This window comes from Amaranthus tricolor, chromosome 9, assembly GCF_026212465.1.
Source record: "Amaranthus tricolor cultivar Red isolate AtriRed21 chromosome 9, ASM2621246v1, whole genome shotgun sequence".
NCBI lineage: Eukaryota > Viridiplantae > Streptophyta > Magnoliopsida > Caryophyllales > Amaranthaceae > Amaranthus > Amaranthus tricolor.
The window spans coordinates 5,176,178-5,190,284 of record NC_080055.1 but is presented as its reverse complement, the minus strand read 5'-3'; the positions used below and the strand labels follow the sequence as shown (position 1 = coordinate 5,190,284).

At 27.8% G+C, this 14,107-nt stretch overlaps 1 protein-coding gene across 1 annotated transcript; it reads right to left on the bottom strand.

Moving 5' to 3' along the window:
* Positions 1-8,022: 8,022 nt before the first annotated feature.
* Positions 8,023-12,247, bottom strand: LOC130824095 (red chlorophyll catabolite reductase, chloroplastic-like). Its single transcript, XM_057688983.1, has 2 exons — positions 11,859-12,247; positions 8,023-8,757 (listed from the first exon to the last, which is right to left on the bottom strand). Exons 1-2 carry the CDS (start codon positions 12,201-12,203, stop codon positions 8,146-8,148), a joined length of 957 nt encoding a protein of 318 aa, XP_057544966.1. The 5' UTR covers positions 12,204-12,247; the 3' UTR covers positions 8,023-8,145.
* Positions 12,248-14,107: the final 1,860 nt, after the last annotated feature.

The window sequence follows — 14,107 nt, the reverse complement described above, 5'->3', positions numbered from 1 at the left end:
AATATTACCATAACGGTGACATCTTAAATACAAACTAACTCTAGAACGTCCTTCTTTTTGTTTATAAGAAGCACGTGTAAATTGAAAACCAATTGTTAATGCTATCTCATCAGCCCAACTATGTAAATCATCTACGGAATCAAATTCCTTATCCGTAACAAATCTATCAGAGTAATCTACAATATCTTCTAAAATTTTCAAAGTCCTGCAAATTTAAAATATGAAATAAACTATACATTAGGTTATTAAAAAATTATACATACAAACATTAATAATAAAAATATTCAATAATAAATAAAAATTATAATTTACTTTAATAGTTAATATTAGAATAATAATAATAATAATATAAATTAATATTAAATAACAAATATAATTTACTTTAATAATTAATACTCCCTCCGAACCATTATAGATGTCCCATTTCCTTATTTGGCAAAGTCTTTTTAGTTGTCTCATTTCTATTTTTGTCAATCGTTTTTTACCTAAATATCCTTAGTTCACACAAGTAATTACGAATATACCCCCATATACCTTACTTACTCAACTACCCTTCACTACTTACCCTTCACTATTTACCCTTTTTAATGGACCCACACCATTCTTAATAACCGTACCCAAGCAAATGAGACATCTATAATGGTTCGGAGGGAGTATTAAATTAATAACAATACAAAATATAAAATAAAATAATTGTAATAATAAAACAAATTAATATTAAATAATAAGAAAATAATAATAGTAATATATAATTTTAAATTATTTAAATTAATAATAAGAAAATAATAATAATATTAATAATATAAATTAGAAATTATTTATATTAATAATAATAATAATAATAATAATAATAATAATAATAATAATAATAATAATAATAATAATAATATTAATAATATAAATTAGAAATTATTTATATTAATAATAATAATAATAATAATAATAATAATAATAATAATAATAATAAGAATAAGAATAACAACAACAACAACAACAACAACAACAATAAGAAAATAATAATAAATTACAAAATAATAATAATATAAATAATTTACTACAACGTATATTAAATAATAATAATATAAATTACTAAATAAATAAAAAATTATTTATATACTTTACATAATAATAATGTAAAAAATCAAAAAAATAAAAAAAAAAGGAGTCGCACAAAACGTGCGAGTGGATCACGGAGGAGTCGCACAAAACGTGCAACTCGACCGCGGTTCAGTCGCACGTTTGCGACTCCTTTTTTTTAAAAAAAAATAACACCCATTCAGATTGATTTAAGTACATACCCGATCCGATTCATAGTCGCTTTCGTTAGCCATAGTAAATCGCTTCCAACAATTAGCTTGGTTAAAATCAAAGAATAATGTTTTTAGAGTGAATTTAGAGAGATAGTACTGTGTTTGGATTCGTATATCATGCAAGGGCGCTACTGAAAATTTAATATATATAGGGTCGCGATAAAAATATTCGTGATTACGTTTAAACTTTAAATTTAATGTTTTTAAAGTGATAATAGTGTTATTAAGTGAGATTTACATTTGTTAAACAAATTTTAAATCAAGGGGCAAAATCATAATTTCATTAGGGGAGGTGGCGATAAAATGAAAAGATTAGTGATGAATAATAATGCCCTAAAAGAAAACTCAAGATAAGCAGCCTCATATTCATCTTCAATCCCACGCCTCTACCACACCAAAACACCATTTTTTTTTCTTGCTCTTTAATGTAATCTTAAAAGAATCAGTTGCAATCTTCTCACATTATGGTAAGTTAAAAATCTCTCATTTTCTTTCCCATTTTCGAATCTATAATTAGGGTTTGACATTTTTGTTCCATTCTTCAATTTGGGTATATTCAATTTGGTAATTCAAATTTAAGCATAAAATGAATTTAAGTTGAGTAAATGGGTTCAATTAGTAATTGGATTCTTGTTAGTGTTGATTAGTATTGGTTATTTGGGTTATTTGAATTCTATTATAGAGTTTGGTATTTTGGAATATTAAAATTTCAGTCTAGAATCTGAGCGTTCTGTTTTGACCATTTTCGGAGCAGTTCTGATTGTTTTGAGGTTCTGGTGTTTGGATACTAAATGTAGAGCTCTGAATCGCGATCGCGTAGCTGCTTGAATCGTCCCATTTGGTTTCCGTACTAGTGAGTTATGCCTGTTTTAGTAACGATGTGTTTAGAAATGGTACTGATTCGGGATTTTAGTTTTTCATTCAAAAGCTGTGGAATCAATTGGGTATTATTTTAATCAAGTATTTGATTATTTATTGGGTATTTAAGATCAATTCAGGGTCATTGTTCATTCTTGAAGTGGGGTTATATTGATTGTAGGTATTATTGGGGTTGAAGAATTCAAGTAGTCTCACCATCTTCCATTCCTTTGTGTTAAAATAAGTTCTAAATATCTTCATCTTCATTCTATTTATGTGTATGTTAATTTAAGGATTAAAAGAACCATTAAATATTAGGTTTTTAGAAAGCCTTTTTGTTGGAATAATTGAACTAGTATCAGGAAAGAGCCATTTTGAGGTCCATCAAAATAGCCATTGAATAACTAGCAATTGAAGTGGATTTTTGGTTTTTGGTTTTTAAGTTTTGTGTGATTGTGTGAAAATTAAACTTGCTCAAAGGTAAACTACAAACATCCAATATCTTTAAAAGCTAATTTAAGTACTTTTATGATCAATTGATGATGGGAAAAATATTGGTTTGATTGCTTTGTTTATGTAATAATATTATTAGCATTATAAATGATTTTAATAAAAATTAATCATGTTATGAATTATATTTGATTAAAAAGTATGTTAATATTGTATTTAAAAGAGATACAAAAGCATGTTTTGTATGTTATTGCCTTATAAAATATGAGTCTTGAAATATCGTATTATGAAAATGGAGTATGATTGTTGATTTCAAAGAAAATCAAATGATTTATTGATTCATTTTATTTTAAAATGTTCGACAATGAAAAATGTCCGTTTTTGGGAATTGGATACGGATATTTATATTCAGATTATTGTGAAATCCTATAGTTTGATAATATGGGTAATGGTTATTCGAATCGGTCTCGAGCCCCCGATCCCGTTTCGTTCTTGCAAGAACTGTATTTTCGATGATGAAGATCACCTGTGTTCTCAGGATTTAGATCAAGCCTATTTCCTGACGGTCATATATTCTCACGTTTGAAAGTGTTTTTATATTATTGTTTTAATATGAGTTTTGAATAAATACGTTTGGTGTATAAAGTTTTGTTTGTTTCGCAATGAAATCATATATTTCATTTGTCGTATTATTTCGCTATTGACTTGTAAAGTAATGTTTGTATTTTGATGATTTCGCTATTAACTTGTAAAGTTATAGCCGTAGTTTGATTCGCTAAAAACTAGAGGTTCTTAGTCGTATATATGTCAATACCAAACGGTCTTTTAAAAGAGTTTGGATTTAGATAAGATAATGTTTATGGGTAGTTACCAATTGAGCAAGGAATTTATTGGAGATGTTTGTTAATGACTTGTATATAAATATAATAGTTTGTTAGATTATTCAACAATTCAATTGTTGACAGTTTTTAATAGGACCTATCCCTTACGAGGGATAGATCTACTTTCAGTTCAACTCTAATATGAATGGATTTTTTTCTGCTCTTATGTGTTATTTGTCGCGATAGCGAGTACGTCATTTTAGAAAAGTTAACTTGTAATGACGTTTTAAAGAATCATGTGTTTTAAAATTAAAGGATTTAGATATTTTGTAATGTATAAACTTAGCTTATAAATAATTTGTAATTACTTAAGTTTTAAATTATGTAAAAATTGTAAATACTCTGATAATGGTTTGCTGTAGCTATCGAGCCACGGGTCGAATTCAACTCAGACTTCTATAAGTCTTCCGCTATGCTTTGTAGACAATATATTATTATATTGTTAACACTGGTTTGGGCTGTTTCAATATAATTTCCACCAAATTCATAATTCATTATCAATACATTTCCTCGCTTTTTAAATAAAAAAAATTACCCAAAATAATCTAACTTTTTACTGATTTCTCTACTATAATCTCAAATTTTGATTAATCTTGGATAATCTCAACCATAAGGTTGCTTGCTAAGAATGCACCAAGGTAACCTCTCATCTATACAACAAATAATTTTGCATAAACAAGTAAAAAAGAAAATACAAATTTAAATTACAAGAAAAATTGAAGAAATTTAAAAAATTAAAGAGAGAGATATCAAGTAAGTTTATTTTTTAATTTTAACTTTTAATTTTTAGCATTTTTAAATTTTTATATCGGGCTATTACGTTGATAATATAATCAATTACTCAACTAACTATATTATCCACTAAACATCTATCAAAGGATTTAAATATCGTAGTTTACAACCCTTGAAAGATGTAAAGAAATTACATTATAAGCATTTCTACATAAAATCCGACAAAATTTCATTTCTAAATCGGATAAACCAAAATTTCTTTTGACTTAAAGTCACCCTGTAAGTTCAAAAACCAACATTTTAAAATAACAAACAACCAGTGGCACAAGCGCCAAACATTTCAAATTCACATCACCTCATAGGGTGGAATCTTTTCTCCAATGATCCAAAATAAGTATTAAAATAACTTTAAATAAAATTTTTTTTTACTTACATTCTTTTATATGACTGTATGAGATTACTTTATTGATTACTGATCTTTACGCTTTCAGCTGCCGTTGGACTTCATTGATTTTAAAATCTGTCCCCCATCAGAACAGGTTCAAAGAACAAAACCACACAGTCAGCTTATGCTGAGTACACATTTATATAATTAATTTTAGTACAAAAAATTATGGTGAAAAGAAAACATTATAACTATATTTACGCAAAATAATAGGATGTTGCTCCTTGCACTGTTTCAAACCTTTATTTAACTGCAGCCAAACAGACTAAACTAGACTACATACTATTAGTCCAAGTATACATGCAAGTAGGATACATTATTTATATCCTACAAATCATTTTGTTTTGCAAACACATTATAAAAATCATTTTCTTCATTTTTTTTTTCTGCTTTTAGAAATCAAATACTTTTCTATTTTCCTTGCTAAAATATTTCCTTTCAAAATCTTGAAATCTATGGAATGAATATATCTTTCTTTTCTATTTTTACTAAAACTTTTTCTTTTAAAGTATTTAAATCATAAATCTATGGAATGGAACGAACTTTATTTTTCATCGGGCTAGCTAGGCCCTCCGGATGACTATTAGGCAAAGATCCCTAGTGTGTACACCCCACAAACGGCCAAACCGTAGCAGAAGATCTAAGTCCGAGGTACTGATCAACGTACCCCCAACTATTATGTGGTGTCGAGACTATCGCGACGAAGATCCAATTCCTTGAGACACCATTGAGGTAGTCTCAAACCGTTTCAAAACATAAAACTATCTATAAAGCTTCTCTGTAACTATTCTATAGTTTCCAGATTCTAGAACAAACTTTCTATATTAGAAAGAATATCTTCCTATATTCAAATCAATCTCAGTTGATGTGAAATACATACCTTTGTATCCTTTTTCATAAGTATAAAAAATTTGAGTAAGAAATTCAACATTTTCAATTACAGCAAGAAAACAAGCTTAGCTTAGTCAATGCGGTTTCTCAATAAAATCTTCAATATAAAATATATGTGCTTAACAATAACTAACTAGATTTCACTTAATTAGCTAATGAGCTATACTTAAGTTTGATTTTATGAAACAACAACCTTCTTATTCCAACTTTAATATAACTAATTCATATATTTTACTTACTCAAACCACCATTTATCCTTCATCACCAAAGTAACTTATGTATTAACAATACTAAAACACTCTCTCAGTATGTTAAAATCAATTAAGATTCATAATCAAATACTTAATACCCGAAATTAGATATTAAACCGGAAACTCAAAATGGGCATAACTTCCTTCTCACAGATCAATTTCTAATATAATTACATCTCATTCTACAAAGTCATGATCAAGTTCTACTTATTAATTTCATGTGCAACTTACCCATATAAATTTCACATTTTCAACTCATATAAATATTTTTACAATATATTCAATTAAATTAATCTCCAATTGACCAAGACTAACCCAAGAGCATTTCTAAATGTCAAATTATAAAATTTCAAATCAAACACTTTAACAACTCAATTACTAGAATAAATAACATCAAAAAATGTATTTCAAGATTCAACAACTCTTAGCGGGAACAAGTAAACTTAATGTTATTCCTCATTTAAAATCCCAATTTAAAACAAGACCAACAAAAATCTCATCTTTCAATTTCAATCATCATTTTCTAGTTTGATGCCAATAATATCAAACTTCCAACAATTTACTGCAATTTCTACCAATACACACAAATTGAGCTCCATAAAGTTTAGCTTGATGAGTGTACCTTGAATATCAATATCTTCACTTTAGATTCAGTTCACTAATTACTAATTTAATTCATGTCTTCATCTTCAATCTAATCAATTAAGACCCAACAATTACTAAACAATAACCGTCCATCAAACCATTAAAGGGCTCATGGCCAACACATCGAGCTCAAGCTGAGAGTAGCTGCAAACAACCCTAACAATTTCACTAATTTACACCTACCGTTCTCAAAATTCGAAATCACAAATTACCTACAAACCCTAAATAAAACCACAATTTAAGGAAAATCTAACCCAAAGTTTAAGTATAAGTTCCATGAAATTCCAAGACCCATCAAGAAGATCATTCATTCTAATCAAGACTAGTAAACTACAGACTTACTAAAATTAATCTCGTCATAATCCCATAACAACACCGTTAATCTTTAATTCTTCTAATTTATAATTCTCCTAATTCATAGAGTATGAAGTAATAAATATTTATCCCACAATTAAATTTACGCTCAATTAAATTCATTTTGGTGAGCGTATGCCTTAAGTGTTCAATCTTTTCATTTTCCATGGCAAATTTCTTCACACAATCTTCTTCCCTTCATTTAATTCTCAAGAAACAAAAAAAAAAAAAAAATAAAACCCAAATTCAAATAAATTAAACTAAATGAAATATTTGTTTTTAATGGGTATACCTTATCAATGGAGAAGAGGACTAACAATTGATGGTAAGTAACGTCAGCCACAGCTAGGGATGGCTTGGTGGCTCGCAAGTGACAGAAGAACCAGAAGAAGGGAAGTTTAGGATTGAAAAGGAAAAATAAATAAGAATTTCATTATTATGGGTTCCTTCCTATTCTAGTAATGTCACTTGGGTTTCTCACGTGAGCTCGATGACAATATTTTTTTTTCTTTTATTTTTTATTCTTATCCTTAATATTATGATATAATAATTATTATCATTATTGACTTCCTTACTACTAACTAGTTCTAATTTTATACAAGGGTGAAATGATAAATTGAGATTTAACCTTATTATTTAAAGAGTATTATTTTGTTATTATTATTTTTTATTTATTTTTTTAATTTAAACTTAAATAAATTTTATACTATATTATATTTTATTAATATTTTTTTATTTAATTTTATAGCTTTATAAATAAACACTATATGACTTCACCAAAATAATTTCAATTAAATAAGTCTTTATTCAATCTAATAATTTAAATATTAAATAAAACCTTTAAAACATTAACGAAATTTCAAATGTTAATAATCTTAATTAATTATAATAATCTTAGTTTAAAACGATAATCAAGAAGTTTAAAAATCACACGTGTTACAATTAACCTGCAAAAATCAATCACTATTTTGGAATTAATGTTCTTGAGTAAGTGACTCTATAGTTGAAGTTATTCATGATTAATCAAATGTTGAGATTATTGTAGAAAAATCAATAAAAATTTAGATTTTTCAAAGTAATTTTTCCTTTTAAATATTACCCTAATTATGTTAAATATTTGTGCCAATATTAAGTAGCAAATTAAAGAAGACGTATGACTAAAAGTTGTGTTTATAAAAAGACGCAGATTATAAGAGACAAACAAATGGAGTATTTACTCTTGAGTAAACACATTAGATTTGATTAAGCACAAATTATAAATGCTTGTTGTTTACATGATTCCCTGCTACAATTAGATATATTTGCTGTTCATTTCTTGTAGAAAGAAATTACAGTGATGCAGCCAAGAGCACTTCCAAAACACGATCAGCAATTTCTTGACCAAACATCTTAGGCAATGCAGACCCAATATCTGTCTCAATACTCTTACTCTTATAAATTCTATCCCTCTTCTTCAATAAATCCTTTTCAAACTCTGAAACATCCTGTTTTTCTCCTAAAACACATCGTTCCAACCAAATTCTAACAACCTGTTTTGCTGCGGACATCACTTCATCCCTCAAAATTTGCTCCAATCTCGCTTTTCCACTCGAAGAAGTGTCTAGACGAAGCACAACAGCTGTAGGAGAAAACACTGAACGAATGAAAAGTGAAGTCGAGACATAAGCTTGAAACTCGGGTAGGTTGTCAAGAAGTTGGCGTTGATTTTCTAGCTGTGTATCTTCATAAAATGAGTTGAGGTAATCAGGGTTAAGAATAAGGTCCTTTCGAGGAGGTAAATCAAGGATTAAAACCAAATTTGTTGGACTACTTTGGATAATCTCGATCACCAAATGAGGTGCATCGCTTGAGTCGTTCATGTAGGATGATAAGCTTGTTATGTTCAGAGCTCCTCCTGTGGGTAGTTTGCAGTGTAGCCAGGAGCCTAGTATGAAGTCTATCTGTGCCAAATTGGATATAATATCATAAGAATACTAGAAAAACAAAGGGGTCATTGTAAAATCATAATAGTAGATGTTTACATGTCAGGGAAATAAATACATGGGTAATCTTTTGACTGTATTTTTAAACTAGAAGTACCATAAAGGTGATTGTGCCCTCCATTTTGTTAAAATAATTGTTAGTATTGGTTAAAACGATATAAATATCTTTTTGGTTCACGTGTTGATAAAGTAGTCATGCTAATACTCATTGCGGTCAGATCTTTAAACTAGACACCTCACATGGAGAAATGATATGATTTGCGTGTTGAGAAAATCGGTGTATTGAAAGTCATTTCAACCGGATTTTCAACCTAGGCTCCCATTTTGATAGAACTGGTTTTTAAAAGTATAGAATTTAAATATTAATTCATTAAAACAAAATTAATATTTAGATAATTGAATCATCATCATCATGCCTAATATTCTGCTCGAAGGCAGGGTTTGACGAACAAACCATCTTGTATTCCCTTTACATGAGGACTAGAGGAATGCAGTCAATTAAGATAACTAACTGCATAAATTTAATATAAATTCGAAATTGTATTTTAAGAATTTGACCTTTTTTAAAAAAGTCAAAAGTCACTTAGATTTATTAGCCTAAATAAAAAATTAAAATATAATTTTAAAAAAAATTACTTAGAATAATCTAACATTTTTATGATTTTCCTATAATAATCCCACCTATTGATTAACCATGAATAATCCCAACTTTAGAATATTTTCTTAGAGTAAACCCAATAACCGGATGACTTGCTATAACTAAGTTTTTTAGAAAAAAAGTAAATTAAATTAAAATGTCGAAAAAAATGTAAAAAAATGTTAAAAAAATTTTATGTAAATTTTTATAATTTTTCTCCAATTTTACATTAATTTTCAATTTAATATTTTGATAAATTACCTACTATCGCAAGTCATCGGGTTACTAACTCTAGGCAAATATCCCCTAAAATTAGGATTATTCATGGTTAATATTGTAGAAAAATCATGTTGGAATATTCTAGATAATTTTTCCTTTTATAAAAACATAATTTAAAATAATATAATGAAAAAATAGATTAAAAAACTAATTTTAAAATGAAATATGACAAAATAAATTAAATACTAAATAAATTTAAATACAATAAGATAAATTAAATTATATTAAATTAATTAAAAAATTAAATTAAATTATAAATTAATTTTTTTGAAAAACAAAATGAAAAGATATGCCATGTATACAACCACATCTATAGCCACATCCATGCCCACATTAGAACAATAGTCGCATCAATTACTTCAACAAGTGACCTAAATATTCAGGTCACCTGTTTGATAAAAAATTAATTTTAAAGTTTATTCTAGCGAATACATGTAACTTTTCTTTTAACAAATCAACTTTTTCCAAGAGTTTTTATCATATGTGATGCTATAAAGTGTTGTAAATTAATGAAAACACTATTATTGCCTAGGATTGATAATTAAATTCTTAAATGATCGGAGAAATTTGATATGAGAAACTAAAAGAACAATCACATTAGGATCTAAAGTTTTAATCTTTATCCCTGGGAATCACCCAAGACCAATGGTAACGGTGTTCAATGTATGAAACAACACATCAATAAAAGCAATTAGAAACAATAAGAAACAAGGCAAAAACAAAGATACAAGATTTACGAGGTTTACCCCGCTACGTTCTCGGTGGTGGTTAGCTTGCTTGATTATATGAAGAAACAATGGAGTTCTCAAGAACTCTTACAAAGAAGTATTACACTTGGAGAAGATAAAAGAAGAAGGGTTTATGTTTAACTAGGGTTTGAATCCGCTTGGAGTGAGTGTATGAGACTCCTATTTATAGTAGAAGCCGTATACAAATGATTGGGCAAAGACCCACATTAAAATTCTCGTAAAACTTATTGCGCAAGAAAACAGAGTGTGTTCTGGACCCTCGCTCGACCGGTCGAGCGAAATACACCTTGGTCGAGTGACTTGGTTTTCAGTCGAGCAACAGATCAGAATGCTCACTGAACTGATCGAGCCAGCAGGCTCAGTCGAGCACACCATGACTTCGGTCGAGCGGCTCATCTGAAGCCCATAATGACTCCCACATCATCATATACACATCTACACACCATCAACCCCATCATACACCATTGGTGCACTCAAAATCACACAAAAAACCCAACAGAAACTGTAATTATAGAATCAACTAAATTGCAAAACAAAAATCTAGGGGCTTATTGAATTTTGATGGTCATCCAAAAAGCTGAGTCAACTGTCCTGTATAAAACTCTTCAGAAAATCATCTACTATTGTGTTGGCTTTTGGTCTCATTAGTCATTAGAGATAAAGCCTAAATGATTTTTTTCCAACTCTTCTCAAATGTGACGTTATTTATTCCGGGGTGTTTGGTAAGTGGGACTAGGGGATGGAAATGGGATGATCTAAATATTTTATATGTTAGATTTGTTTAATGGAAATGGAAAATGATAATGGAATTGAGAATAGGAATTGTCGCTATGAAATTGAGATTAATTTATTACTTAGAAAAAAATGCTGCTAAAAAGATAAATGACACTCTTACTATTTCACACGAGATAGAATTTAATATTAAAAAGATGAAAATTAAACTAAAATAAACAAAGATATTTCTACCCTTGCACTCCTTCACTACACAAAGAAACAAAGGTGAAAACTCTTATTTTTATAAAAAGTAAATTAGTAAATCTTCATTTTATTTCTAATTCCATTCCCACAAATCAAATAAAAAATTATTTTAATTCTCAAATTATTCCTATTAACCTAACAAACACGAAAATGAATTATATATATTAACAATATTCAACAATTAATTTTCAATCTCAATTCATGAGTCTCCAGAACTCGAGGTACCAGATACAACAATATAAAACTAATCATTAATATTATCAAACATTAATTTTTCATGAAAATAAAAATTAGTTCTTGGGTAGACAAAACACCCATTAATCAGATAAAAAAACGTTGTATTATAAAAAAAATTCAACGAATGCAACAATGCAAGACACAACGGTCAAATTACGGAACCATATAGTTAAATTTACCGGAGAGGAGGGAACACCAGAGCGAAGCAGAAGGGAAGCATGAGCAGTATCACTTTGATTCTGAAAATATTGGACATCCTGTGGAAGGGTACATGGTAGGAGCATAGACTCCAGGCGATTCTCTATCGTTGATACTAAATCAACCATAAGATCCTTGATGGGTGGTGATGCATAAGGGAAATCCTCAAATCTTGGCCTTCCACTACTCATATTGGTTGCTGATGACGCTGCTATACTACTACTACCAGCAATTGTACAAGGAAGAAAAGAATGGGAAAGTGATGATGGTAATTGTGATATTTTTGAAGTGAGAGAAAGAGGAAAGTGTGAGAAATTCAGAGCCATACGTTTAGTATTCTCTAGAATTTGTTTTTTTTAGGTTAAAAAGTAGCACATGAGATACTTCAGTCTTGTTCCTCTCATTGTTCTTGTTGGACCTTCTACCAACCAATTAGACTTGGAAAAAAGTTTGGGTCAGGACATTTCCGATCCGATCCTTTTCGGGTCGAATCATCTTCGGATTGAGTTAGAAGGTATTCTCTTCAACTTATTTTTTTGACTTATTACTTATTCTTATTGGAATCAGATCAGACCAGACCAGATCAGATCAGATCAGATCAGAAAGTTTCAGACCAGATCAGACCAGACCAGATCAGACCAGATCATACCATTATTATTATTATTATTATTATTATTATTATTATTATTATTATTATTATTATTATTATTATTATTATTATTATTATTATTATTATTATTATAATAATAATAATAATAATAATAATAATAATAATAATAATAATAATAATAATATTATTATTATTATTATTATTATTATTATTATTTTTATTATAATAATAATAATAATAATAATAATAATAATAATAATAATAATAATATTATTATTATTATTATTATTATTATTATTATTATATTATTATTATTATTATTATTATTATTATTATATTATTATTATTATTATTAATCATTATAACTATGTAGTATGTAATATTAATAATAAGACATAATAATAAATAATAATAATAATAATAATAACAATAATAATAATAATAATAATAATAATAATAATAATAATAATAATAATAATAATAATAATAATAATAATAATAATTATTATTATTATTATTATTATTATTATTATTATTATTATGATAATAATAATAATAATAATAACAATAATAATAATAATAATAATAATAATAATAATAATAATAATAATAATAATAATAATACTAAAAATAAATAATAATAATCATTATAACTATTCAGATCAGATCAGAAAGTTTCAGATCAGACCAGACCAGATCAGACCAGATCAAACCAGACCAGATCAGATCTAATCAGACCAGATCAGATCAGACCAGATCAGATCAGATCAGATCAGACCAGATCAGATCAGATCAGACCAGATCAGATTAGATCAGAAAGATTCAGATCAGATCAGACTGAATCAGACCAGATCAGACCAGATCAGATCAGATCAGATCAGACCTTAGTAAATTCAGATCAGATCCAATCAGATCAGACGAATAGAACATGTCTTTAGGTTAGGTCACTCTAGGTTTTGAAAGGTTTCGGATTAACCCAACAAGTTACCACTTTATCCACTTTATTTTTTCTAAGCTAAATCAAAAGAAAAAATGTGAGATTCCTTTTTATTTTATCATCGAGTTTGAAAATAAATACTACCTCCTATTCAATCCATTAGTCCCATTAAGTTTTTCACATTTGTCGAGGCAACATTTTAACATTTAATATCTATAATTATTCTTAATTAAAATTTACAAAAAATTGATATTAATAATCTTTGTATTGAGACGAATTAAACAAGATCTTACATAACTATGTTTTAACTTATATACTAAGAATAAAATACAAATTAAGAGTGATAAGTGCATAGGGAAAAAAATAAATAGGACGAATGGATAGAATAGGAGGGAGAATTATTTACTTTTGCACTAGCCAAATAAATTAGGGTCAAATTACAGTCTTGGAAGTCGAAGCTGTTATCGAGGGCGGTTAGGCTCACTCTCATTAAGAATGTGCTTAATAGTCTCCCAATATATTTGAAATAGACTACATTTAATAAAGCTTGATTATAAGTTTATTAAGCTGATTGGGGTTATTAAGTAAGCTAATTCGAGTAATAATATTATTATTTTGATAATATTGACTCAAGTATTTGATTTGTTAACATTTTCAAGAAAGAGGTATATTTTATTTAATGT